This window comes from Ochotona curzoniae, unplaced genomic scaffold (genome assembly GCF_017591425.1).
Source record: "Ochotona curzoniae isolate NIBS_2020 unplaced genomic scaffold, NIBS_Ocur_1.0 contig_3255, whole genome shotgun sequence".
Taxonomy (NCBI): Eukaryota; Metazoa; Chordata; class Mammalia; order Lagomorpha; family Ochotonidae; genus Ochotona; species Ochotona curzoniae.
In genome coordinates this window covers 5,889,110-5,914,756 of record NW_024465777.1, presented here as the reverse complement: position 1 = coordinate 5,914,756, position 25,647 = coordinate 5,889,110, and the positions used below count along the sequence as shown (strand labels likewise).

Sequence of the window (25,647 nt, the reverse complement as noted above, 5' to 3'; positions counted from 1 at the left end):
ACGAATCTTGTATTCTTGCTCCTGGAAACACATTTCTCTCTAAAAGTCTATTTTTTTCCAACTTGCTAAGCAGTTGATATGTATAGTTACATTAAACAGGAACTGTACATTATATAATTAGGATTTCTCAGCCCTGGGACCCTTGACTCTCTGCACTGCCTAAATCTTCGTTGTAAGGGACTGTCCAAAGCATTGTAAGATGTTCAGCAGCAACCCTGACTTCCACCCCCCATGACACTGCTAACATCCTCAGCTGTGAAGCCAAACATGCGGTCAGGGCATCATCCAATGATTCAATTGAATCGGCAGAGTAGCCCTACGAGCTGGGTCCCACTATTGAAAAAGATGATTCTTTTTTGAGAAACAGAAAGACACAGACATAAATCTGCATCTGCTGGTTCACTCTCCCAAATGCCTACAAACAGCTAGGCCTGGGCCAGGCCAAACCCAGGAGCTAAAAGCTTAATCCAGGGCTCAAGCAGACAGCAGAGACACCCGCCTAACTCCTCCATCACCTACTGGCGCCCAGGGCACACATCCTCAGGGAGCTGGGATCAGAAGCAGAGCTACGACTTGAACCCAGGCACTCCGATATTGCTTGTGAGTGTCCCAAGCAGCAGCTCAAAAGCTGGGTGCACCTGCTATCCTTTCTCTGAAAAAGGGAAATTGAAACAGAAAAAGGACAAGTCTAAGAAACTGGCATTGGCCAAATCTGTCTTTTGTTGCAGGGAGAAGTGAAACCAAAGAGACGTTTCCAACATGTTCTCATTTGATCCCCAAAATACTTAATTTTTAATGTAAATGGTTATGTTCCCATTTTATCTTTTTTGTACTTAAAAAGCGATCTTCCCTGTGTGGGTTCACTCCTCACACGGTAGCACGGCCAGGAGCCTACAACTCCTACCAGATCTCCTACGTGAATGCAGGGGCCCAAGCACTTGGGCCTTCTTCCTCTGCTTTCCCAGGCACATTAACAGGGAGTTTCATGGGATGTGGGAGAGCAAGGAGCTGAACTAGCACCGATATGGATGTCAGTGTCATGGGCAGCAGATTAACCTGATGTGCAACAATGCAGGCTCACGTTCCCATTTTCTTTTTTTTTTATCATATATATATATTTGTTTGTTTGTTTGAAAGGTGGATTTACAGAGAGAGGAGAGACAAAGAGAGAGAGCACTTCCATCTGCTTGTTTGCTCCCCTAATGGCTGCAATAGCCAGAGCTGGGCCAGACTGAAGCCAGGGACCAGAAGTTTCTTCTAAGTCTGTCACGTGGGTCCAAGGGTCCAAGGCTTTGGGCCATCTTGTTTTCCCAGGCCCTAAGCAGGGAGCTGGATGATAAGTGGATCAGTTGGGACTTGAACCAGCACCTGTATGGGATACAGGCACTGCAGGCGGAGGCTTAGCTTACCACACCATGGCAATAGCTCCCCATGTAGTCATATTAAAGACGAGGAAGCTAAAGGTTGCCAAGGTTCACACAGGTACTTAGCTCTATTTACTTATCCTCTGCCTCACTCCAGATGGACCTGCACTTAGGCTTGAGCTTCATTTATCTCAGTCCAAAGTCCAAAATCCTTCCCCCACACTAAGCTGACACTGAGCATCTGAGCAGACCCCTGGTGACCGGGAAGAGCCAGACACCCAGAGCAGGTACCATGTCCACAGCACAGGGGAGAGCAGCGGTTCTTGAGCAGTACCAGCCGGGCCCAGCACTGGATCAGGTTCTAAACATGAACTCCACGTGGATGAACAGCTTGGTTATTCAGCTCCTGCTCCATGCCAGGCCCTATTCTAGGGTCTGGTGGTAAATAAAGGTGTGAACACACCAGGCACAGACTTAGCCATTAAACGGGAAGATGAGTGAAACCCAAAGATGATGGCTATTCTAGGGAAAAAAAAACCCTGAGAACATGGTAACAGCTGCTACTGGTCAGCAAAGCTTCTTGGGGTAGGGCTGGGGAACCTTCCTGGAGGAGGAACTCTAAAGCCAGGACTGCTGAGGCCCATCTGGTAAAGGGAGCTAGGGATAAGTTGGACTGTGTAGGGCTCAGTGAGGACTGGGCCAGGTGATATTCAAGCAAGACTTAAGGCCGTTGACAGCCAAGCGGTCCTGACAAAGTTTACCTGCTCATTGCTTCCAACCTGAACTGTGTTGCAATACACAGCCATTGCCTTTGGAAGCTGCAATTATCTATGGAATGAAATTAAATCCCAGAGTTTGCAAGTGGAGGATTAGCCAATTGAGCCACCATGGTGATCCCAAGAATAAATCTTAAAAAAGAGAGAGAGAGAGAAAAGTAGAATGGAAGTTCAAACTCTGCCTCTATTGCATGACCTTGAGCAAGTTACTAGTGAGCTCGTGCCAGATACCTGAACTGAGCCAGGTGGTTTGACCTGCACAACTCTTGGGTGTCCCCAAACATGAGTGCCACCCCAGAGAAGGAAATGGAGAAGGGAGCTGCAGAAGAAGGCTCACAGCCAGACCCTGAATGTTGAAGCTCAGGTGGCATTTGGTGTGGTGGTGCAGACATCTTATGGGGTCGTCCTGATTCAGTATCAAGGTGCCTGAGTTCAAATCCCAGTGCTGCTCCAGATCCCAGCTTCCTGCAGTAACACTGAGGAAGCAGCAGGGGATGACTCAGGTGTTTGGGTGCTAGCCACCCACACGGTAGACCTGGATTGATTTTCCCATGTCCCTCACTTTTCTGGCCCAGCCCTGGCTATGGCAGGCACTTGGGGAGTGAACCAGCAGAGTTCTGTTGTCTAAATGATTAACTTTTTAGTCAAGGGTGGACTTTCAACCAAGATTTAAGAGCTAAATTGGAATTCTTGAGACTCCATTTGTGCATCTGTAAAGTGGGAACACAACCCCTTTCTCACAAGCTGCTGTGTAGACTAGGAGATTATGTTAGAGAATGTTTGGCACTAGCCACACTCAAGAGATGGAAACATTGTACTTTTATTTTTACTGCTGAGAAAACGGAGAAGGGAAAGCAATCCTGCCCCTCTCCTAAGGGCTAGGAAATGACCAGGCTGGAACCAGAATCCGGGTGGTGTCTTCAAGCCTGATGCACTTTCTCTCCTGGACTCTCAAATGATGACAGAAGAACCTGCATATAGGACAATACCAAACGAAGCCCTATCCACGGGAGCAGGATATGTAGGCTCCTTCAGGCATGGCATGGCCACTGGCCCCACTTGGAGGAAGTGGGGAGCCAGCAGGAGATGTCTTAATCATGATGATTTCCCTGGTAAGCTTATTAGTTGCTGGTGTCCAGAGAAGTTAAGAAGTTGGATCGCACCTGGCAAGGTAGCCTAATGGTTAAAGTCCTCATCTTGAACGTGCTGGGATCCCATTTGGGCACTGGTTCTAATCCCAACAGCCCCGCTTCCCATCCAGCTCCCTGCTTGTGGCCTGGGAAAGCAGTCAAGGACAGCCCAAAGCCTTGGGACCCTGCACCCGTGTGGGAGACCTGGAGGAAGCTCCTGGCTCCTGGCTTCAGATCGCCTGAGCTCCAGCCATTGCAGTCACTTGGGGAGTGAATCATTGAACAGATCTTCCTCTGTCTCTCCTGCTCTCTGTATATTTGACTTTCCTATAAAAATAAACCTTACAGAAAAGTTGGACCAAAGTCATGCAGCCATCAATGGCCCCAGCACCCAGTGGGGACTGCCTCCAGCTCCTTCTGTCCAGATGCTGCCATCTCTTTGGTGCTGGGAGGGAAGGCTGTAGAACAAGTGTCACAGTGTGTGTGTGTGGGGAGGATACAGGTCCTCCCACACATGGCTTCTCTTGGCCATGTGAGTCTAGAAGTGCAAAAATCAGCCAAGTGTAATGCTGAGGGCTCAGAAGCACGTAGACCCTGGGTGAACCACCGAGGCATGTGTCTGGTTTCGCTCTCTTGCAGGATCATCGTAGAATCGGGGGTAGGAGGGAGCCCTCCAAGCAGAGAGCCCAAAGCTGGCTTGGTCAGAGGAGTTACTCGTTCATTATCATATGGGGCCAGCCCCAGCCCTGGGCCCTCAAGGGGCAGAGGTGGACTTGGGAGCAGCCATCCCAACCCTGCTGCCCTATAGAGCCAAGGCCCCGCAAGGCGGGGCTGTTGGGTCAGGGAATGATGCAATCACAGCTCCTGGCTTGGGCCGGGAGGTGAACCTTGACCTCCAGGAAATGGAAAAACAGCCCATTAACAAGGAATACAAAACAAAACCTTGGCTAACTTTTATTTCTCATCAAATTGAACTGGTAGCAAAGTCAAAGGTTACTGCACTTGAACACTGGATTCCCGCCCCTCCCCAGCCTCCCAGGAGACAGTCACCAAGTCCCCTCTGGAACCCCTCCCCATGCAGGACCCCTTTCCCTCTTGCTCACATTCCTTGTGGGGGAGCAGGGCTTCAGGCCTGCAGGGGGTACCAGTCGTGTCCCCGTGCCCGCACGGGCACGAAATGTGGCACGCTGGCCATGTTCCTTTCCTGGTCCACCCCATGGATGAGGGGTAGAAGCAGTGGCATCATGGCCTGTCTCTCTGGGTTTCCCCCCCACAACCAGTCTGAGAGGCACCTGCTGCTAGAAGGGCATGAGGAGCTGTCATTCACAGTAATGTGTTACAGAAAGTGCGTGGGGTCCATCCTCGGCTGCGCTTACCTCTATGCGATCCACTGAAAGCCCTAGGGCATGGGGAGGCCCTGACTTCAGTAGGGGGGTCTCCAGGTGGGCTGGAGAGCCCCAAGGGGGAGCACTGAATATGACTGGGAGTCTCAGACCCAAGACTCAACTCGGACCCCCTCTCAGACCCAATTCTGCAACTCTGGCGGGGGGGAGGGGGTAACAGTCAAAGGGGTCTTGAAAATATGGTCATGGTCCCCTGGCCAGGAAGAGGGCCCAAAGAAGAACATTGGTGCCTCTGGTGTCTCCTCCCAGGCCACAGTGCCAGCCAAGTCACCCAGAAAGGCCAGCTTCTTGGCAAAGTCCATGGCAAAGCCATTGGCGCCAGGAGCAGGGGGCCAGCGGCTACGGCTCAGCAGAGGAAACAACTCTCCCTCCCACTATTCTCAGGCACTGAGCATGGCACCAGGGCTGAGGCCCTGCAGGCAGCAGAGGACCAAAACCATCAAGTTCTAATCTAATTCTCTCCCCCTCAGAAGGCAACGTGCTGAGCAGAGGCTCAAACTCGTGAGATGACCTGTTGAGCAGGCCTCACTCTCGCTGCCAGGTGAAGGAGTGGAGGTGCAGGGGTGGAGGAAGTCCAGGGCACTGTGCTAGGACCAGGCAGCAGGGCGGTGAGGGCCTCTCCACCGCCCTACAGAACACGGTTTTGGGATGTGGACACAGACCAGCCGTGACCAGGTTTTCACATTGATGGGTGAAGAACAGGGAGGAGGTAATGAGATCTGGGGATGAAGGAGAGTGGGAAGGCAAGGCTGTCTGGAGTGTTAGTCCCTGGAGGCATCCAACCCTCTCCTGCGGGGCCAGCCAGGGGGCTCCCAGGTCACAAAGTCACAGCACTGGGGGAGTCCAGGACACAGCCTGCTGGCCCGGAACTCTGAGTGGCACCTATTGTCCTTCCATTGGAAGCAGGGAAAAGAGGACGGGGAACAGCCCTGTAGGGTCCCTCGGTCCCTCCCAAGCTGACAGAGTCAGTGTAGTGATGCTGTCCCCACCTGTGAGGGCAAGGATGGTGTGGCTCGGGAGGTCCTCCCCCCGCACCAGCATCACGTATAAGCCAATCCCAGGAAAGGAAAAAGTCGGGACACAAAGGGACTCGGGGCTCTCTCCGAACAGAGGAGTCCTGGCAGGGAGGACAGTCCCAGAGTCGGCTGCTCGACATGCAGGGTCCCACGTAGGAGGGAATCAGGTCATGTAGCGGGTGATGGCACGGAGGGCGTAGAGCAGGGCAGCTTGCATGCGGGCCTCCAGCAGCAGCAAGTTCACGTGGACCTGGAGCATGGCAGGGCTGCTGGTTGGCATGGTGGTTGCAGCAGCTCCCCAGACCTCCCAGACCACCCACCTCCCATTTCTCCTTCCTGCAGAGATGCGTCCACTCTCGCTTGCCCAGCTGCAATGACAGCAGGCCACTTTCCAGGGCATTTGCCCCAGGATGATTCATTTCCTTGTCCCCGAGCCCAGGGCTGAGAGTAGCTGCTCAGGGCTGGCTGACATGCACTGTCTCTGGTTATTCTCCTAGTAACCTTGAGGGGCAAGCAGGATAAAGACCACACTCGGGGAGGCAGGGTGCCTGCCGCCGAGTCCAGCCAGAGGGCTCCCAGGCCACAAAATCACAGCACTGGGACCCAACTCCACCAGGACGTTCTGCGGGAGGGGTACCGAGTCAAGCAGCTATCCGTGTTCCTGTTTTACAGGTGAGCAGATGCAGTCTGAAACCCCACTGTGAACTAGAACTTGACCTCAGGACAGTAGGTTCAAGTGCCCCACCCGGCGACCAACTCAGCCAGAGTGCCCCTGGAGGCCCTGCTCAGGCAGTACCTTCTCTGAATGGCGGAAGTGTCTCCAGAAGAGGCTGTACATTCTGCGGGTGGTCTTCTCCGGGTAGCAGGCCACCGTCTTGATGTAAACCTTGAGATTCCGCTCCAGGAGTTCGTTCACCTCCCCATAATCGTAGTCGTCATACCTGCATGGGAAGGTCCCGCGTTCCTCACACTCTGTTTCTTGCCCCCACCCCACAGGGGAAGGAAACAGAGTGGCAGGAAGAGTCGGAAAGGAGGAAAGAAGCAGAAGTTCCTTCCAATGCTCACACACAACGGCCTAAAGTCAGCAGCTCCTACAGATGAGGGAACTTGGACTAGGGAAGACATGTGCCCTGAGTGGGTCAGCTTGGCCTGCTTCAAGGTCACTGTCCCTGCTCCATGATCAAGGCTGTGGAAGAGGGGGGAGGGGGAGGATGTGGGTGCATATTTTCTGGGAGAAGCGAAAGGATAAAGCAACAAAGAGCTGGTACCCATTTTGTAGATGGGCAAGCTGAGGCCAAGGAAGACAATTAACTCAAAGTCAACAAGGAAGACAAGTCCAGAAGCCACGATGTCACTCTCCAGGTCAGGGAGCTGGGTGAACACCATCACAGATCAGTTGGGCTGGGGAAGACTGGTTAAAGACGGGGACAGACTGAGAGGCCAGAGGGCTGAGAGCCAAGACCATGCTGGAGAGTCAGGAACCCTAGGCCTGAACACCAGACAGGGGAGCCGGGATTCCATATGGGCACCAGTTCTGATCCTGGTGGCCCTGCTTCCCATCTAGCTCCCTGCTTGTGGCCTGGGAAAGCACTTGAGGAGGGCCTGAAGCTTTGGGACCCTGCACCTGTGTGGGAGACCCAAAGGAGGCTCTGGCTCTTAGCTTTGGATCAGCCCACGTCCAGCCATTGCAGCCACTTGGGGAGCGAACCAGCAGACAGGAGATCTATCTGTCTCTCCTCCTTTCTACATACCTGACTTTCCAATAAAAATAAATAAGTCTTTACAAAAAAAAAAAAAAAAGCAAAGGTTGGACAGAGACTGACTTGTGCCACACTCCTACCCACTCATCCTTGGCTGCCCTGGCCCAGAAGCCTGCTAGCAACCAGTGAGAGAACAGCCGGGGGATTACAGTGCAAATCAAATCGGTGGAATGTGGTTGGTGGCTAGGGATATGCAGAAGCAGAAATTTTCCATGAGGAACATGTATGTTGCAGAAGGGATATGTTTCTGAAGCTTGGAATAAATTGTTGAATACGAAAAGCAAAAAAAAAAAAAAAAAAAATCCTGCGCTCACTGCCACATGTTCCCATTCAAAGACGTGAGTGAGCTGGGCCCAGTGTGGTGGCCTAACAACTAAAGTCCTTGCCTTGAGTGCACCGGGATCCCGTATGGACGCTGGTTCTAATCCCAGCAGCTCCGTTTCCCATCCAGCTCCCTGCTTGTGGCGTAGGAAAGCAGTCAAGGATGGCCCAAAGCCTCAGGACCCTGCACTCACGTGGGAGATCCAGAAGAAGCTCCTGACTCCTGACTTCAGATCAGCTCAGTTCCAGTTCTTGTGGCCACTTGGGGAGTGAACCATCGGACAGAATATCTTCCTCTCTGTCTCTCCTCCTCTCTGTATATCTGACTTTGTAATTAAAAATAAATCTTAAAAAAAAAAAAAAAGAAGTGAGTGAGCTAAGTGCAACAAACAGGCAAGACAAGGGCAGTTGGCCCTGTCTGTGAGAAGAGACCCGGGCTCTGGTTCCTGGCTGCAGTAGAGGAGGCAGGAAGGAGACGTGTGGCAGGCCCGGCACAGCGGGAGTGCAACACCTTGTACCTTCTTGCTTTTGTGAGCTGTATTTTTAACATTTCTAGAAATCAGCTGTTTCTCTTTATAAACATTAAATCAGTTGGTTTTTTGTTTTGCAAATGAAATAACTATTATAACTCCAGCTACATGAAAATAACTACATAAGGAAGTAATAAAATTAAATATTGTAGGATATGGTTATGGTTGTATTGGAACAGGATTTAGCAAACAAATTTTTTTGGAAAAGACTCTATTTATTTGAAAGGCATAGTTAGAGGGAGGAGAGGCCATGGTGGGTAAAGGGGAGAGGAAGCAAGAGGGAGAGAGAGAGAGGGAGAAAGGAGAGAGGGAGGGAGAAAGGAGAGAGGAAGAGCAGGAAAGAGAGAGAGGGGGAGAGGTGGGGAAGAAAAAGGGAGAAAGACAGAGAGGCTTTTCATCACTGGTTCATTCCCAAAATGCCACTGCCATGTCCAGGCCAAGCTCAAGTCAGGAGTCTAGAATTCTAGCCAGGTCTCCAACATGGATCGCAGGAGACCAACACTTGGGCCATTTTCTGCTGCGTTCCCAGGGATATCATCAGAGAGCTGGATTGGAAGTGCAACAGCTGGGACCACATCCTCCCCCCACCCCTCACTGACCCTTGTGACTGAAGCCATTTGATCCTATCCCCAGAGGTAACTGTGCCTTTACAACGATGTGGTTATACATATGTATATGTGTGTATGACACACGTTGAGCCCTGGACAAGTGCTCCTCACCCACCAGCCAGGTGCCTACCTGATGCCAAAGACGCAGTGGATGTAGTTCCAGATGGCTCTGCGGAGCACCGAGGTGTCCACACCGCTGTGCATGGCGATGGTGTTGTAGGTGAGGCTACAGGCTACCTGGAACTTCTCGTCCAACAGCTGCCCACCCTCAGGGTAGAGGCGCTGGATCAGCGAGTAGCCATGATCTTCCCAGGTGTAATCCTGGGGAGCATGGGGAGAGGTCACTGGGAGGGTCTTTAGAGCCCACAGCAGTCAGAGGGAGCAGCCTCCAGCCCTCCCCTCTTCCACAGGTCTGACCCTGCCTGCCTTAGGCCTGAGAAGTCAAATTCCTTGCAAATTGGTTATTACCTTTGTACAACTGTGACACCCTCCCACTGTCCCCCTGGAGATTAGGGTACAATTAGGTTCTCTTTGGAATCCACAGGCTCCCCTTGACCCCGTGGGATGCCAGGAGAGAGAAGGGAATCAACTCTGTAATCACTCAGATCATCCCGCCCAGCCTGGCTCGCTGCTAAGACCAGAGCCAGAGCTCTACCTGGGCGCGGAAGGTGGGGGGTGCCTGTGCCCCTCGCCGGGTGAAGTCCTCGTAGCCGAAAGCAGGGTCTTCCACAAAGCACAGTATGTCTGGGTGTGGAGCAGGCTCCAGGATGTCAGCTGAGGCCCGGGAAGGAAAGAGGTTACAGAAGCCTAGGCCCAAAGCAAAGGGAAGGGCAGAGACCAGGGCTGGAGGGGAAGGGGGCCATGGGCCCAGGAGCCTAGGGTTAAAGCTTGGGGGAGGGCAGAGGCCAGGGGCAAGCCCCTTGCTACAGTGGGTGGCTGTAGCACTTGGACTGAGGCCAGGCCTGGACAGGAGGGGAAGGGGCCATGGGCCCAGGAGCTTAGGTGCTGGGTAACACCCAGAAAATGGTAGCCATGTGCCAGGCTATGCTGTCCCATGGACCCTGCACACCCCGAGTGAAGCCACCAGGTAGGAAGTGGCTGGTCAAGTCAACCATGTGGGCTAACAGAGTGGGATCAAAGCCAAGTCTGAGCTCTGGGCTTGGAACCTTCTGGAAGGGAGTGGGGGAGGTGGCAGCCCCTGTAGTACAGAAGGTGCAGCAGTGACGGCATAGGGAGGGGGGAGGCCCTGAGCTCTGATACCTGAAGGCGTCACCAGCAGGCTCTCGGACTTCTCCAGTTCGAAACGGCTCTCCATCTCCTCCGGGGACGTGCCCTCATCCTGCAGCAGGCTGTCCTGCAGCTGCCGCATGCGCTCCATCAGCGTCTCCACGTCTCGGATGGCCTCTAAGCCCTGGAGCAGACACCTGCTGTTGACCATCCGCTCCTCCTCCCTCAGCCTCTGGAAAATTCCCCACATCCTTTCCACATGCCAGACTTCCTGACTCATCACAAAGACCATCTTCTCTCTGTGCTGGCCACCGGTGGCTTGGCCCATGTGGTCTGTGCTTTCTTCCCAGAGGGAAGTTTCCAGAGACACAGAACAGGAACACAGCTTCCCCATCTTGCCGTGTCAGCTCCACATGGAGGAAAACGTTATTAATTTTTAAATTATTATTTATTTATTTTTAAGGGTCTAGAGGAAAACAGAGGGAAAGAGAGAGGTTTTCCATCTTTGGATCACTCTCCAAATGGCTGCAATGGCCAGTGTTGAACCAGGTCAAACCCAGGAGCCAGGGACATCAACAATTTAAGGCATCTTCCACTTTTCCAGGCACATTAGCAGAGAGCTGTATTGGAAGTGGAGCAGCTGGGACAGTCCATATGGGATCCTGGCATCACAGGGAATGGTTTTATCCACTATGCCACAATGCCAGTTCCCCAATTTTAAACAACTTGTGTTTTTATATCGAAATAAACATGGCCACCTGACAGAGTAAGAGGCAAGCTTTATCCTTTTGAAGCACTAACAGCCACCAGACTTGGAGCCTGTGGGGCTATGGGCTGAAAGACCAGTCAGGGGGTACTTGTCTGAGCCTTCACAAGCACTCTGATATGAGTAGAAATTCTTCATTTCCATTTCCCAGTTGAGCTTCAAAGTGAAATAATGGAACTGATATTATGGTGTAGGTAAAACCACTGCCCACATTGCTAGCATCACTTATTGGGCACCATTATGATCCTGTCCATTCCGCTTCTAATCCAGCTCCCTCCTGCTGTGCCTAGGAGAGCAACAGAGGTTGGTCCAAGTCTCTGGGCCCCTGCCACCCATGCAGGAGGCCTAGCTGAGGCTGGACCTGGCCCCACCCCGGCTGCTGCCGTCATCCGGGGAGCAACCCAGCAGATGACCTCTCTGTCTTTCCCTTACTCTGAGATTCTAACTAAATAAATAGACCTTTAAAAAAAAAGTGAGATTACTTCCAAGGTCCTCTCTGTGGGAGAAGCTAGGCAAGCAGGGGTTCCTTCCAAGGGTCAGAGGCCAGCCCAGCCCAGACCCAAGCCCCCTGACTTACCCCAGAGCTGTTCAAAGCATCCCGGCCCGGGGGACTGCTTTGCTCGCTGGGTGGCGAAGGGACCTGAGGACCAGGGCCATTCTCTGGGTCTCCCTCAGGGAGGATGCCACAGCCAAAGACGAAGGAGGCCAGAGAGTGGCAGTGGGTAAGCAACACCAGGGCCTGGATGAGTTCGGCCAGAGACCAGCTGTGTTCACCCGTCTTCAGCAAGGCCTGGAGGGTAGGGGAGGAAAGGGCAGGCTTACTCAGTGCCTGATCCCAGGCGCCCTGCACACTTGTGGGGCCCCTGCCTCTCTGCCCCCCGCACCTGGATGTGTTCCTTGGTGATGAGCCATGGCCGATGTGCCAGCAGCTTGTTGATCTCGCTGAGTTTACGCAGCTTCTCTGGCGCCCGATGGAGGCCCAGCAGCCACTCGGGGTCACCACCAGTCTGCAGGAACTCGGCCATGTGGGCGCCCACGAGGTATGAACACTGGTGGCGGGCAGCAGCCTGCAGGAACAAACAGAGCCTGAGTCGCCCTCCTCCTCTGGGCCTCCTGGGGTAGGCCCTCTCTCCAGGAGGAAGCTAGCAGAGGAGCCACCACTGCCTAGTGTGGGCAATCTAGATCCTAACCCCACATCTGCCACCAGCTCGGAGGTCACCTGGCTTCCTGGTACCCCTGTTTCTCAGTCTATCAAGTCAGCCTTTAGGTGCTTCTCTTCTAAGTTATTCTAAAACACTGTAGCTGGTCAGGGCCTTCCTCTGTGCTCAGCTTCTTTCCCCCTGGTCCGGAAGAGCAGCAGAGGATGGGCTAAGAACAGGGCCCACACTGTGACCAGCCCTCTTAGCACCAGCCCTGGGAGGCTCACCATGATGGCAATGTAGTGGCGCCAGGAGCTGGCCAGGGGCCCATCCGTGTGCAACAGCAGGTAGTGCAGGCGCCAGAAGCTGCTGAGGTAGTCTGGATGCAGGCTCATCACCACGGCCAGGTTGTCCACCCGGCCTGAAGATGTCAGTGCCTCCAGCCCCAGGTGTTGGTCCAGGCTCTCAGCCCCCTCCTGAAGTATCTACGATGCAAAGGGGAGAGGGGCATGGGTTCCCATCCAAGAGACCAACACATTCTGCAAGAAACTCAAAGCCACCACCATGCCTGTAAGTGGAAATGCAGGTGAGTGGGCACATCTTAAAAAAACAAATACTTATTAGGCAGTTGGTACAATCATTACAACCATGACGTTGGAGTTTCATTTTCTCCATTTTGCTATACGAGAATTGAAACAGAGGTTACGAATACAGTTTCTCTGGCATTGTGGTGCAGCAGGCCAAACCATGGCCTACAATGTCTTTTCAGAACACACTGGTTCAAGGCTAGCTGGGCTTCTGATCCAGGTCCCTGTTAATGTGCTAAGATGCCAGAGGATATTCTGAACGATTGGATTCCTGCTGCAAAAATGGGAGACCCAGATGGAGTTCCAGGCTCCTGGCCTAGAATGAGCCAGCCCTGGCCTCTGCAGCCACCGAGAGGCAACCAAGCGATGAAAGATCTGGTTTTGTGTTTGTTTCTTGTTGTTGTTTTGTTATCTCTGTTGCTCTGCCTTTCAAATAAGTAAAATACAGTTTCTCCTGCCTTCAAGGAGCTTCTGTTTTCTCACTGCAAATGCACACAGCCGTGGCTCTCAGAGAGAGGGCTGCTGAACAAAACAGCAAATGCCAGGTCTGAAGTTAAACTTTCCCTGTATGATCTTATTTAATCTTTTTTAGGAAAAGGGACAATGTTCTTTAAGATTTAAAAATATATATAGATTCAAAAGGTAGAGTTAGAGAGAAAGAGATATTGTCCATCTGTCAGTTCACTCCCCAAATGGACACAACAGCCAGGGCTGTGCCAAACACCAGAAGCCAAGCACCAGAAGCTTCTTCAGGGTCTCCCATGTGGGAGGGGTCCAAGCACTTAGATATCTGTGGCTGCTTTCCCAAGGGCATTAGCAGGGAGCTGGGTCAAAAGTGGAACAGCTGGGACTTGAACCAGTGTTCACATGGGATGCAGGTGGTGCAGGTGGCCACCACAACATTGTTGGCTGGATAAATGTTTTCCATTCTTGTAAAATTTTTCTTTATTTGGGAGGAAAAGGGGCTGAGTGAGAGATGAACAGAGAGAGCCCTCATCTATGGCTCACTCCCAATAAGCCTGCAACGGCAGGGGCTGGGCCAGGTCAAGGCCAGAAGAAAGGAATGTAGCCTATATCTCTCATGTCGGTGCCAAGAACCTGATGACTTTTGTGGTAGCCTAGCAGCTAAAATCCTTTCCTTGAATGTGTCGGGATCCCATATGGGTGCCGTTTCTAGTCCCGGCAGCCCCACCATCCAGCTCCCTGATTGTGGCCTGGGAAAGCAGTCGAGGATGACCCAAAGCCTTGGGACCCTGCACCTGCGTGGGAGACCTGGATGAGGCTCCAAGCTCCTGGCTTTGAATCAGCATAGCATCGGCCATTGAGGTCACTTGGGGAGTGAATCAACACACAGAAGATCTTCCTACTCTCCTCCTCTCTGTATATCTGACTTTCCAATAAAAAATAAAATAAATCTTAAAAAAAAAAAGCACCTGATGATTTGAGCTACCATCATTGCTTTTCAGGGTCTGCATGAGCAAGAGGCTGGAGTCAGGAGCTGCAGAACCCAGGCATCCACTGTGGGATGCAGACAGCAGAACCCTCTCTCACTGCATCCCTTCAGCAAGGTAAATGCCACTGTATCCCCCTCACAGGGAGGAAGGCAGACAGGCTGCATTCCTTTTTGAAGGTCCTAGATCCTGTCATCACAGACCCAGGACTCAAATCCAGGTAAACAGCAAAGCCTACCTCTTTCCTTTCTTGGACACATAGTGGTTGGTTACCAACAAGAAAAATGAAGTACCAAAACAATACCAGAGCTTAAAACTCTGGGCTGGGGACCAATGTTGCAGCACAGTACATTAGCCATTGCCTGTGATACTGGCATCCCAGATTGGAGCACTGCTTTGAGGAGGGGCTGTCCCATTTCCAATCCAGCTCCCCGCTAATGTACCTGGGAAAGCAGAAGATGACCCAGATGCTTGGGTCCCTTCACCCACACAAGAGACCCAGATGGAATTCCTGGCTCCTGGCTTTGGCCTGGCCCAGCCCCAGGCATTTTGATGGACTGAATCAGCAGATGGAGGAGCTCTTGCCTGCACCCTTACCTGCAGCAACCCCTCCTTTTTTTTTTTTTTTTAACCCATTCTCTGAACTTTGCTATATGAGTATTCTTTTTCATTTTTTTTTAAGATTTATTTATTTTTATTGCAAAGTCAGCTATACAGAGAGGAGGAGAGACAGGGAGGAAGATCTTCCATCCGCTGATTCACTCCCCAAGTGACCAGAATGGTCGGAGCTGAGCCGATCCAATGCCAGGAACTCGGAGCTTCATCCAGGTCTCCCGTGCAGGAGCAGGTTCCCAAGGCTTTCCCACAGGCCATGAGCAGGGTGCTGGATGGGAGGCAGGGCTGCCGGGATTAGAACCGGCAGCCATATAGGATCCTGGCGTGTGCAATGTAAGGACTTTAGCCTACTGCACCAGGCCCACCCCTCCTCTTTTCTAATAAATAAAACTTCAAAAATAAAACCAAAATTTTCCAGGCTGCAGACATAAATAATCAGCAGGGGCTGCAGACTTCGCATTCACAGAGGGGGCAGTGGACACAAGACGATCATTCACAGCTCCACCACCTGGTCTCCAGCTAGGAAAGCTAAGATGACAGGACGCACAAGACACAGTGGTCCTCGTTCCATGAAGCGGAAAAAACCCCCGAGGTTCTGTGTGTGTTCTGAAGGTGCTGCCACACCCGTATGTACGCCCACACGAGCTCCTCCCAGCAGAGAAGCCCGTGTCTTGCTCACTGCTCGCCCAGCCCTAGAACAGTGCCTAGCACATGGGGTCATCCTTCCCCTGCTGGGCACGGCCCGAGGAAACTGACTCAGGGAGGACAGGAGGCTCTGCTGACGCGCTGAGGGCTAGCAAGAGAAAGGGCAAAAAAGCAAGCTGTGAGCCACAACCTGAGCGCTCTGCTCTCGGGAAACCGGGGGAAGGCTAGTAGTGATGATCTCCTTGCCAGGTGAATTTTAAGGGATCAGGGCTTTCTGAAACACTCAATAGGTTTTTATGAGTATTACTTTCAAAACAAACAAAAAAATATTATAGCATGTATAGTCAAGGGTGAAAAAGATACAAACAGGTCTATTTTTTAATTGTTTGCTTTTTCCAAGCAAAGATTTACCTATTTGAAAATCGAGTTATAGAGAGAGATGGAGAGACAAAAGGGAGAAATCTTCCATCTGCTGATTGACTCTGAGAGGCTTTAACAGCCAGGACTGAGCCAGGACAAGACCAGGTGCCAGGAGCTTCATCTGGGTCTCCCATGTGGGTGGCGAGGAACCAAGCGCTTGGGCCATCCTCTTCGCTTTTCCCAGGCCTTTAGTGGGAACTGGTTAGAAAACGGAGTAACGAGGGCCAGAACCAGCACCCAAATGGGATGTTGGTATTACAGGCAGCAGCTTTACCTGCTACATCACTATGTCAGTCCTGGTAGTGTACTTTCTTTTATATATATATATATATGAAACACTCAATAGGTTATAATATATATTATATAATATACTATATGCTATATAGTATATTATATATTATATATGCTATATAGTATATTATATATTATAAATATGAATTATATACATAATATATATATTATTTTTAAGAAAATGTTTCTTGGGGTCCAGCGCCATGGCCCTGTGGCTAAATCCTCATCTTGCACATGCCACATATGGATGGGTACCAGTTTTTGTCCTGATGCTCCACTTGCCTTCTAGCTCCCTGCTTATGGCCTGGGAAGGCAGTCGAGGATGGCCCAAAACCTTGGGACCCTTCACCCATGTGGGAGACCCAGAAGATGCTACTGGCTCCTGGCTTTAGATCAGCTCAGTTCTACTTGGGGTGTGAACCAGCAGATGGAAGGTCTCAAGGTCTCTCTCTCTGTAAATCTGACTTTCCAATAAAAATAAATAAATAAATGTTTCTTTTCTTTTTAAAATTTATTGCTTTAATTTTCTTTTTTTGTTGTTGTTGTTTGTTGCTGTTGTTTGTTTATCTTTACTAGAGAGAGAGGCAGATTTTACAGGGAGAAGGAAAGAAAGAAAAAAGATCTTTCATTAGCCGGTTCACTCTCCACATGGCTGCAATGGCCTTAGCTGAAGCCAGGAGCTTCTCCAGGTCTCCGATGTGGGTACATGGCCCAAAGGCTCTGGGCCATCCCTTGCTGCTTTCCCAGGCCACAAGCAGGGAGCTGGAAGGCAAGTGGAACAGCCAGGGCACAAACTAGCACCCGTATGAGATGCTGGCACTCACTTGCAAGGCAAGAATTAGCAGTTGAATGATTGTGCTGACCCCTATTTTTAAATTTTCAATTATTTGAAAGGCAGAGTGACAGAGATTTTCCATCTGTGGGTTTATGCCCCAAAACACGTGCAACAAGCAGGACAGGGCCAGGCTGAAGCCATGAAGACAGAACTCCTTTCAGTTCTCTCATGTGCTCACAGGGACCCAAGCACTTGAGCCACCACTGCCAGCAAGAAGCTGGATTGCAAGCACAAGAGAAAGGACTTGACCTAGCTCTTTGATGCTGGATGTGGGTATCCCAAGTGGTGACTTAACTTGCTGAGCCACAACACCCACCAGAGTAGTCAGTCCTAACTTATTAAGGGAAAACAGGTACTCCTGTGGGGATGAGGAGTGTGGCTGGGTCGTTATCCCTTCATCTGGAGTCTGTTCCCTCCCAGTCAATTGGAGTCACTAATGCCTACTTCCCAAAGCTGCTTTGTGAGTTCAGTGGAACAGACACTGGAAGTGATCGTTCCAAAGCTCTAACATAAGGGGCATGAAATAACCTGGCCCACCAACATCCAGGGTCCTCTCTTTGCAAGGATCCCAAACCCTTCCAAGCTTACCTCCTCCATTGGGATGAAGGCACTGGGCCCGCGAGGACCTCGCCAGGCTCGGCTCTCCCTCTGCTCCTGGGAGGAAAGACAGGGGGTTAATTGGTGGTAGATGGGAGGATAAGGAGGGCTGTAATCTCTCCAGGCTCCTCCTCCTATCCAAGGGGCGACCATGAGCACCCCAAACCACCTTGCTGATGCGCCCTGTGTGGAGCAGCCAGAAGAGAGACCTGTCTGGCAGGTTGCAGGAAGGTGAGCAAGAAAGAGGGTTCACCCCAGGCTGGATGCTTCTAGAATTGGGCAGGGACCCAAGAACCCCATAAGACTGGGTCAGAGGAGCCTGGAGCTGGGAAATACACACGAAGCCACATTCTAGAAGCCCCAGAAAGGCCAGCTAGAACACCCCATTGCCGGTCTACTGAGCCCAGTAGCCAACTACCCGAGGTGCCTAGGAAACAGCTTCCATCTCTGACAAATGATCACATCTTTTGACTCCTGCCTCTGGCTCCCTCCCAGGCCACCCTTGCCACCTCCTGCCCAGGGCATCACCTCTGACTTCACCAACTGTCCTCCTGCTCTCTCCTACCCATCTCTAGTGCAGCACTGCGAGTAGCTTTCTGAAGTGTGAGCCTGATCGGCTGCCTGAAAATCCTGCCTTCCAGTAAATCAGAGACCCAGGTCTACTGCCCTCCCCCATCCACTCCTTCCGCAGAGCTAAGTTGTACCGTCGTCCAGACAGCCTTTTCTAACCCTCCCTCCAAGGCCCAAAACCTCAGGGTTTCTGCTTCTAAAGAGCCTGTCCTCTAATCGCTGTACATCTCCCCACTTCCCAATCACTAGGGAGCAGGGCCAGGTCACTGATGCTAGTCTGTAAATACAAACCGGACAGGCAAGCAGAAAAGCAAAGCAGGGCAGCAATACATGTGTACAGGTTCTTACTGAATTTGGAGCTGGCAGTGGGGAGAGGGGATCAGCACAGGCTCTGGAAACAATTTACCCAAACCAGAGTCACACTCTCACCAGACAGGGACACTGGTGTCCACCCCTCCCCTCACATCCAATTCTCTCTGTTCAGCATTAAGATCCAGTCTTAGCACTGGGCATTTTGCCAAGTGGTTCAGCTGTGACATCCCATATTGCATTGCTCAGGGTTCAGTCCCAAGCTCTGCTACTGCAGGGAGCGGGTGATAACCTGAGTCCTTGGGTCCTTGCTGCCTACACGGGAGGCTGGGAATGAATCCCTGGCTCCTGGCTTTGGCCTGGTCCAGCCCTGGCTGTCATGGGCACTTAGGGAGTGAAGCAGCAAATGACACTCTTTTCCCTGCTGTGTTTCTCTCTGCCCTTTTATCTATGAACCAAATTCAATAAAGACATTTAAGATTTTTTTTTTTAATTGAGGTCTAGTTTTTGAAAGCAGCCTGAGAGGCAATGCTCTTGGGGCACTGGAAGACACTAAGGCAAAGAACTACTGGGCCCTGTAAGTCCTGCCTGAGGCACCAAGCATGCCCCTAACTTGTAGGGTGGTTCTGGGAAAGTGACTTCGACTCCTGGAGCCTGATCTGGGACACAACAGGTGACTGAACTGTCTGCTCAGGCCCCTGGCAGCCCATGCTCCCGGGAGCACCCAGGCCAGCCCAGCGCACTCCCCACAGGCTCCCTCTCCACCCCTCCCCCTCCCTCACCCAGGAGAAAAAGCCCAACAGCTCTGTCTGGGAGATAAGGATTGCTGACTCCACAAACTGGGCCTCCCCCTCCAGAGAGCTGAGGACAGATAGAAAACCACTGCAGGGCTGGGCAGGGTAGGGCTGCGGGGAGGTGCTGGGAAGGGACAGGGAACAGCCTTGGGAATCCCAAGTCGCCCCAATAGCTGACCCGGGCACTGCCAAAGGAAGGCACTGACACCGGAGGGACTTTGAGCGGTGGGTGTGGCCCCACCCCTGATTCCCAGTAGCAATAACACACTAAGAAGCACATAGGGGGCAGCAAAGGATGGGGGGGGGGGGGGCTCTTGACACAGCATCCTGGCCTGAGACAGCTCCACCACCTGCTGTACGAATTTCAGTTTCCTCACTGAATACTGCGGATCGTAGTCTCAACTTTGACTAGAGTCATGAAGGACTGACTGATGAGAAGCACCTGCACGCCTACCCTGGCAACTCGGCCTGGGACAGCACCTCCCAGAGGCCAGCTCCCATGAACTTCATTCCTCCTTCAGATAAAGGCTTCTTGGCCCAAGCAGGACACTTAGAGAAGCCCAGATCAGGCTCCAGGGGTCCACCTTTCCTTCCTTCCTTCCTTCCTTCCTTCCTTCCTTCCTTCCTTCCTTCCTTCCTTCCTTCCTTCCTTCCTTCTCTCCCTCCCTCCCTCCCTCCCTCTCTCCCTCCTCCCTCTCTTTCTCTCTCTCTCTTTCTTTCTTTCTTTTTAATCCCAAGTCTACTTTATTTGGTCTAGGGTGGGGCCCAAGCTCACATGCATGCTGTGTGAGGAGTGCTGTGTACAGCATGCATTGATCAAGTTCAGAGGTGTTAGGTGCTGTGCTAAGTGCTTTCCAGGTAGGACTGATACCCGTTTGTTCATCTGACAAGTATTTGTGATGACTATACTATAGGTGGTGAGAACGCAGCAGTGACAAGACGAAGCCTCAGCCTCCATATGGGTTGGGATCTGATGGCAAAGTCAGAAGCTGACAAGGACTTCACAGATCTTATCAGGTGAATGCAACAGACCACAGAGAGTATGAGTCGGAGAGCAGGCACATACTTGTGTAAATAGACAGTAAAAGTCACAAAGGAGCTGCAATCTACATGGGGTTCCAGGGACCAGCGCTCCAGCCAGAGGGAACAGATAGCGTAAAAGCCTCAAAGCAAGGTCAAGCCTGTCTGAACTCACAGCTCCAATATTTCACTGACCCTGGCCCCAGGGCAAGTCAGGGAAAGTGGGCAAGGCATGGACCCATTGCCAAGAAGCAACAGTCCCCAAATTGGCCCAGCCCCTCCCTGCTCCATTGCTTGGGCTAGACAGTCAACAAAAACAATGGCAGGTACCAATGCTGGTTCCCACCGGCTAGGCCCTGACTTCCTAAGCACTAACCCCTTACTGGGGCCATTTGATGGAAGAGGAACAAGGCTCTAAAAGGCCAAGCTACTTCCGGTCCGGAGCTAGGCTAGCTGAGTTTGCAGGTGCAGAAGCTACTCCCCATTGGTAGGCTGCTCACTGGCTCCATAGCCTGAGGTTTTGGCATGTGGCATTCAGCAGGGCCAAGAGCTCCTCCCTGCTGCAATCCCAGCGATCTGGTGTTCCATCATGGCTCCCCACATACGGCTCCTCACCTGCAGGGCACACACACTGGGTCTAGCTGGAGCAAGTCACCCGCTCAAGGTAACACACTAGCGTGAAGCAGAAGCAGGGCGGAGGCTGGCTGTTCCTGCTGCCAACTGTGGTGGTCCCATGGGGTAGGAGGATGACTCAAGGTCTCAGGGCTCTGTGCCTAGCTCTAATGCTGTCACTCAGGTGTTCGCATGCAGGTTCCAGCTAACCTTCCTCGGATGGCAATAGAGCCTTCTCTATGTTCCAAAGGACTAACACACTTGGTGACAAGTGACCAACTACCGACTTTAGCCCAGGCTTCTGGCTGCTGAGGTCCTCTGCACTCCACCAGCCCAGCTTCTGGGGATGGTCCCAGGTCTAGGAACCCCAACTCCAGGTGGCTTGCAGAGATGCTGCCCACCACCTGAACTGACTTCCGGCAAAAGCTTCCACCTTTATTCTTGGGGTCTTATCCAGACACAGAGTGGCAGGAGACACCTGCTGAGTCTCACTGTGGGCTGGGAAGGAGCAGACACTACTCACCCCTCCCCAAACTCACAGCCTCTAGTTTCCCCTTGAGACGGAGACATGACCCAAGGAGCCCTTAACCTTCAGTCTTGGTGGTGGCAGTAGTAGGGTGCCACACACTTAGATGCCCACCACAATCAGGTGTCAGGCTATAACGTCTTATCGCCATCCACTTCCTCACAACCACCCTGAGGGCAACAGGTTTTATCTTTTCTTCGGCAATGGGTCATGGAGGCTCAACAAGGTCCTCTCTGAGAGAGGCACAAGGCAGACAGATCTGATTTCAAGGCCTGAATGTTCCTGGGGTCAGGGCCTGTCTCTGCAAGCTCTTGGAGGTAGCAAGAAAGAACAGCACTAGGGTTGAGACACCTGCAGGGTGTTTCCAAGTCCAGCAAGAAACATCTAATCATACCGCCCGGTCGCATATTTGGGACAAGAGTTCCTGCCACTGAGAAGGTGGACTGCATATGTGGGGACTGAGCTGAGCGAGGGGCAGAGCCGGCTCCCCGCAGAGGAAGTGATGGTGGAGGAAGCTGCTCCAGGGCCCAAAAGATGGCTCTGAAAACATAAAAGGGGGCGTCAAAAAGTCCACGGAAAATGGTATTAAAAGAGAAGTTAATTTTGGGGGTAGAGATTTTAAAATCCATTTGCTTTTTTTTTTATAACTTGCATTAATTTTTTGGAGACCCTTTCTCTCAGAACTTTCTGGAAGTACACACACATCTGCAGGCCCTGACCCCCACCCATCCCGGAAGGGAGTGTGTGGCAAAGTAAGGGATGGGTAGAAGCCCTAGCTTGGGCACAGGTTCTGGGAGCTCTGTGCCTGCTACCTTCTCGGGAGTCTAGTCCAGGCAGATACCTCCTCTACAAGCAATCACAGAAGCACCCCAGACACCACAGCTCTCCCCTCAGCAGCTTCCATCTGAAGACCCCTCCCTGAAGCTCCCCCCACCACCAAGACAACCCAAGGCACTCTTTCTTCCCCAGACCACTTTCCAGGCACCTTTGCACAGAGAGAGGTGGGCCAGGAGGACAGAAGTGTGCTCTGTCCATACGCCAACAAGCCTGTGTGCTCCAGCAGCGACTCTGTTCCAGGCGCTACGCCCCAGCCACTGCTGGGATTCCGAGGGAATATTCCCCACACTCCCTTGGAGATCCTATCGGGTCCCCGTGGGAAGAAACTGCAAAGGAGAAGTGATCACCAGGGCAAGATCCCCGAGCCAGGGAGTGGGGAGGCTGGGACATGAACCCAGCCCTGGCATGCCCAGTGCTTGGCTGCTCTCAGCGACCACATCATGTCTGTGGCCCACAAAGAACCAGGCTGGGCCAAAGTCACACTGAAGGGAGGCAAGTTGCTCCCCACGGGGCTTCTAAACCAGGCAAGCAGGGCAGAAGGGGGCTAGCAGAAGAGCCTAGCCACAAATTCCCCCACTTCTCACCCCTGTAGAAAGGACCCACGGGAATCCTGATGCTTGAACAAAGCAGTTTCTGAGTTTGTTTTTTTCCCTCCTGGGTTAAAGAGCTTGTGACTAGAACTGAGCCGCCTTCCAGCCCGCCTAGAAACTAAGGGGAAAAGCAACACTCAATGCAGGGTCAAGCACTCGCCCAAATACGGGAGGCACCAGGCCCAAAAATAAGGTTGGGGAGGGTGGTGGTGGTGAGTGAAGACAATGTTTCCCTAAGCCTGTCTTAATCCTCAATCTTATCACTCTGCAAAATGGGGCTACAAGAAAAAAAAGTCAAAACCAGGAGCCTAACACCCAGGAGGTGGTTAATAAATGATAAGATGCTTATTATCGCTGCTAGTGGGTGTGTGTGGGAGGGTGCAAATTCTGAGATCGCAGCCTCCCTGAAAAGTCCCTCTAGGATCCTGGTGGCCAGAGGTGGGGGGCAGGAGTGGAGCCGTGGCTGTGAAAGAAACTTGGAACAGCTCAGCCCCATTCCTAGGACGCAGCCCGATGCACCCCAGCCGCGGCCAGGGGTGCCCCAGGCAGTGGCCGCCTCCAGAGAGGGACGGGGCAACAACTATCCTGACCCCTTGGGATTACCCGGTTACAGGAAAGGGTTGGGGACGAGATCAACGCTCGCTGGCGGGGTCCATGCGTCCCCTTGTCCCTAGCGTTAGGAGACTGCCCGCCCGCGCCCCGCTAAGAGGAAGAGAATCCGCGGAAGGGGGGCGGGGAGAAGGAGTGGTCCGGCGGCTCAGGCCGGGATTTGCCTGGACTTGAAGACGCTCAATCTCCCCTCTTCTCCCTGCAAGAGTGCAAACCACCGGAGAGCACCAAGAAGGCTTCCCTCCCATTGGCCGCGAGTTCGAGCACCAGGGAGCTGCTTGCACAGCCCTGGGAGGGGACAGGTTGATGCAACCTCGGAGTCCGGTTGCGTCGCTGCACGCCCCCTCCCCGAGCCGCTTACCTGCCCGGTCCCCGGGCCACCACCGCCTCCGCCTCCCCGGGCGAAGGGCAGGTAGCCTTGGAGCTCAGCTCGGCACTCGGAGTCTGCGACGATCATGGTGTGCGCCAGCAGGACCGGGTCGCTGAAGGGAGTTGTGGACAGACGCCCGCAGGCGGCCGCCGGGGAGGCTCGAGAATTCCGCGATGCCTCTCGGGGTGGAGGGGGTTCCAGGTCGTTCCAGAGCCCCGAGCGCGGCCGGTGCTGCCGGCCGAAGGACTCTTGCCGACCCTGTCTGTCTTCTTGGGACAAGCGAGTTGGCCTCGTCAGCTCCGGAGTGTCAGCCGCGGAAGGGGCTCGTCAGGGCCCTGAGTACCTCGGCCGTCCGCAGTGGCCCGGGCTTCTCCCGGACCCAGCGCCGCTCAGCATCCCCGCGGCCGAACTGCCCAGCGCTCGTCCGGCTCTGACACCCACGGCGCCTAGCAGCCCGCTGCTGGCTCCGGGAGGAGGGCGGGGGGGGGGGAACGCAGAAGCCCCGGCGGCTCAGCCAATCGGATACCTGTTTCCCGGGGAGGCGGAGAGAACCCCGCCTCCTGGAGCCTAGCGCTCGGCCAATCGGCGCGCCGGCGGAGCGCGAGCGCTTTTGGGAGTTGTAGTCGGCCTGGGACGAATGCTGCAAACTTTTTGCAAGTGGCGTTTAGTCACGTCGCGGGGCGATGTCAGACGAGAGTGACTGCCAGGGGAGTCATAAGGACTGCGTGATGAAACGGGACTGCACCGGGGCTGGGCCAGAAATCCTTCTCCAGTGACTTCTCGGGCTTTTCGGTTCCTGGAGGGACTGGTTAGGGTTTAGGGAGAGATTTGGCCCCGCCTATCCAGGGTGCTAATGGCAGAGCTGAACACCGGATTTAGGGAGAACAGACGACACCACCCGGTTCCCCAGGCCTCGGGGAAGACTCCACCCCCACGTGTACCAGACCTGGGAATCTATTCGTCTGTGGAGGAAGCGCCGCGGTTCACCGAAGGGCCGCGGGCAACCTCCCGCCTAGTCTCGGCCTCTCTTGGCAGCATCTGCCCCACCTCTGGGCCCTGGGACCCGTGTCCTGTCTTTCTGCCCACTTGCCACCCTCCTGCGCCAAAGTTGGTAGTTAGGTGTTCTGTTGAGTCTGTTCTTACCTCACCCTCTGGCCACGCCTTTCTCCTCCCACTACCTAAAAAAAAAAAAAAAAAAAAAAAGTGCTCCCCGGTTTCTGTTTTTATCCCTTACCTCCCAGACACACTCTCTCTGATCTCATCCACTTCCTGGCCTTCAGCTCTCTTTTTTTGTAAGGAAGTTGGCACGTACCAGGACCTCAGGTCTCAAAGCCCAGTTCATCTTCCATTCACTGCCCACAGAGCCTCTTCCTCCAGATTGTTTTGTGTTGTTCCTCTTTTTTGTGTGTGTTTCAGGATTTATTATCATTCTTACTAATTTGTTTGACAGGTATGTGTGAAAGAGAGAGAACATTGGGGGAGGGGTGCAGATCTGCTGTTGCTAGGGTTGGGCCAGGCTGAAGAGCCCAGTGGCCGTAGGGGCCTAAGGACCTGAATCTGCTGCTGCTTTCCCAGGTGTGTTAGCAGGGCGCTGGATGGGAAGCAGAGCAGCTGGGGACTCAAACTGGCACTCCCACATGGGATGCTGGTGTCACAGCGGTGGCTTAGGCTGCTGTGCTTTGAAAGTCACTGTGTATTCTGGCCAGGAGATCCTGGGAGGAGGTGCTGGTCTGGGCTTCCAAGAGTGAGCCTCTCTGTCTTGGGCCTGCAAGTTCTTGGGAGAAGGGAATTCAACTCAGCTGCCCCCGAACTCCTGAGACACCTGAGCTGGGGTCCGCCCTAACACTGCCCACGCTGCACGGGACATGGCCATGTTGTGTGTGCTGCCTTATCTGATTGTAAGCCTCCTGAGGGCATGGTCCATAGCTT

At 53.0% G+C, this 25,647-nt stretch overlaps 1 protein-coding gene across 2 annotated transcripts; it reads right to left on the bottom strand.

Annotated features, from left to right (window-relative positions):
• Window positions 1-4,301: 4,301 nt before the first annotated feature.
• SESN2 (sestrin 2) lies at window positions 4,302-24,113 on the bottom strand. Of its 2 annotated transcripts, none has more exons than XM_040979702.1 (10): window positions 23,710-24,113; window positions 17,473-17,538; window positions 12,328-12,525; window positions 11,786-11,968; window positions 11,479-11,691; window positions 10,169-10,319; window positions 9,564-9,682; window positions 9,039-9,229; window positions 6,486-6,630; window positions 4,302-5,939 (listed from the first exon to the last, which is right to left on the bottom strand). In XM_040979702.1, the coding sequence occupies exons 1-10, from the start codon at window positions 23,803-23,805 to the stop codon at window positions 5,853-5,855; spliced, it is 1,449 nt and encodes a 482-aa protein (XP_040835636.1). In that variant the 5' UTR covers window positions 23,806-24,113; the 3' UTR covers window positions 4,302-5,852. The 2 variants fall into 2 exon arrangements, with proteins under 2 accessions (XP_040835636.1, XP_040835637.1); XM_040979703.1 differs by having other exon boundaries at window positions 17,473-17,532.
• Between the last annotated feature and the right edge of the window lie 1,534 nt (window positions 24,114-25,647).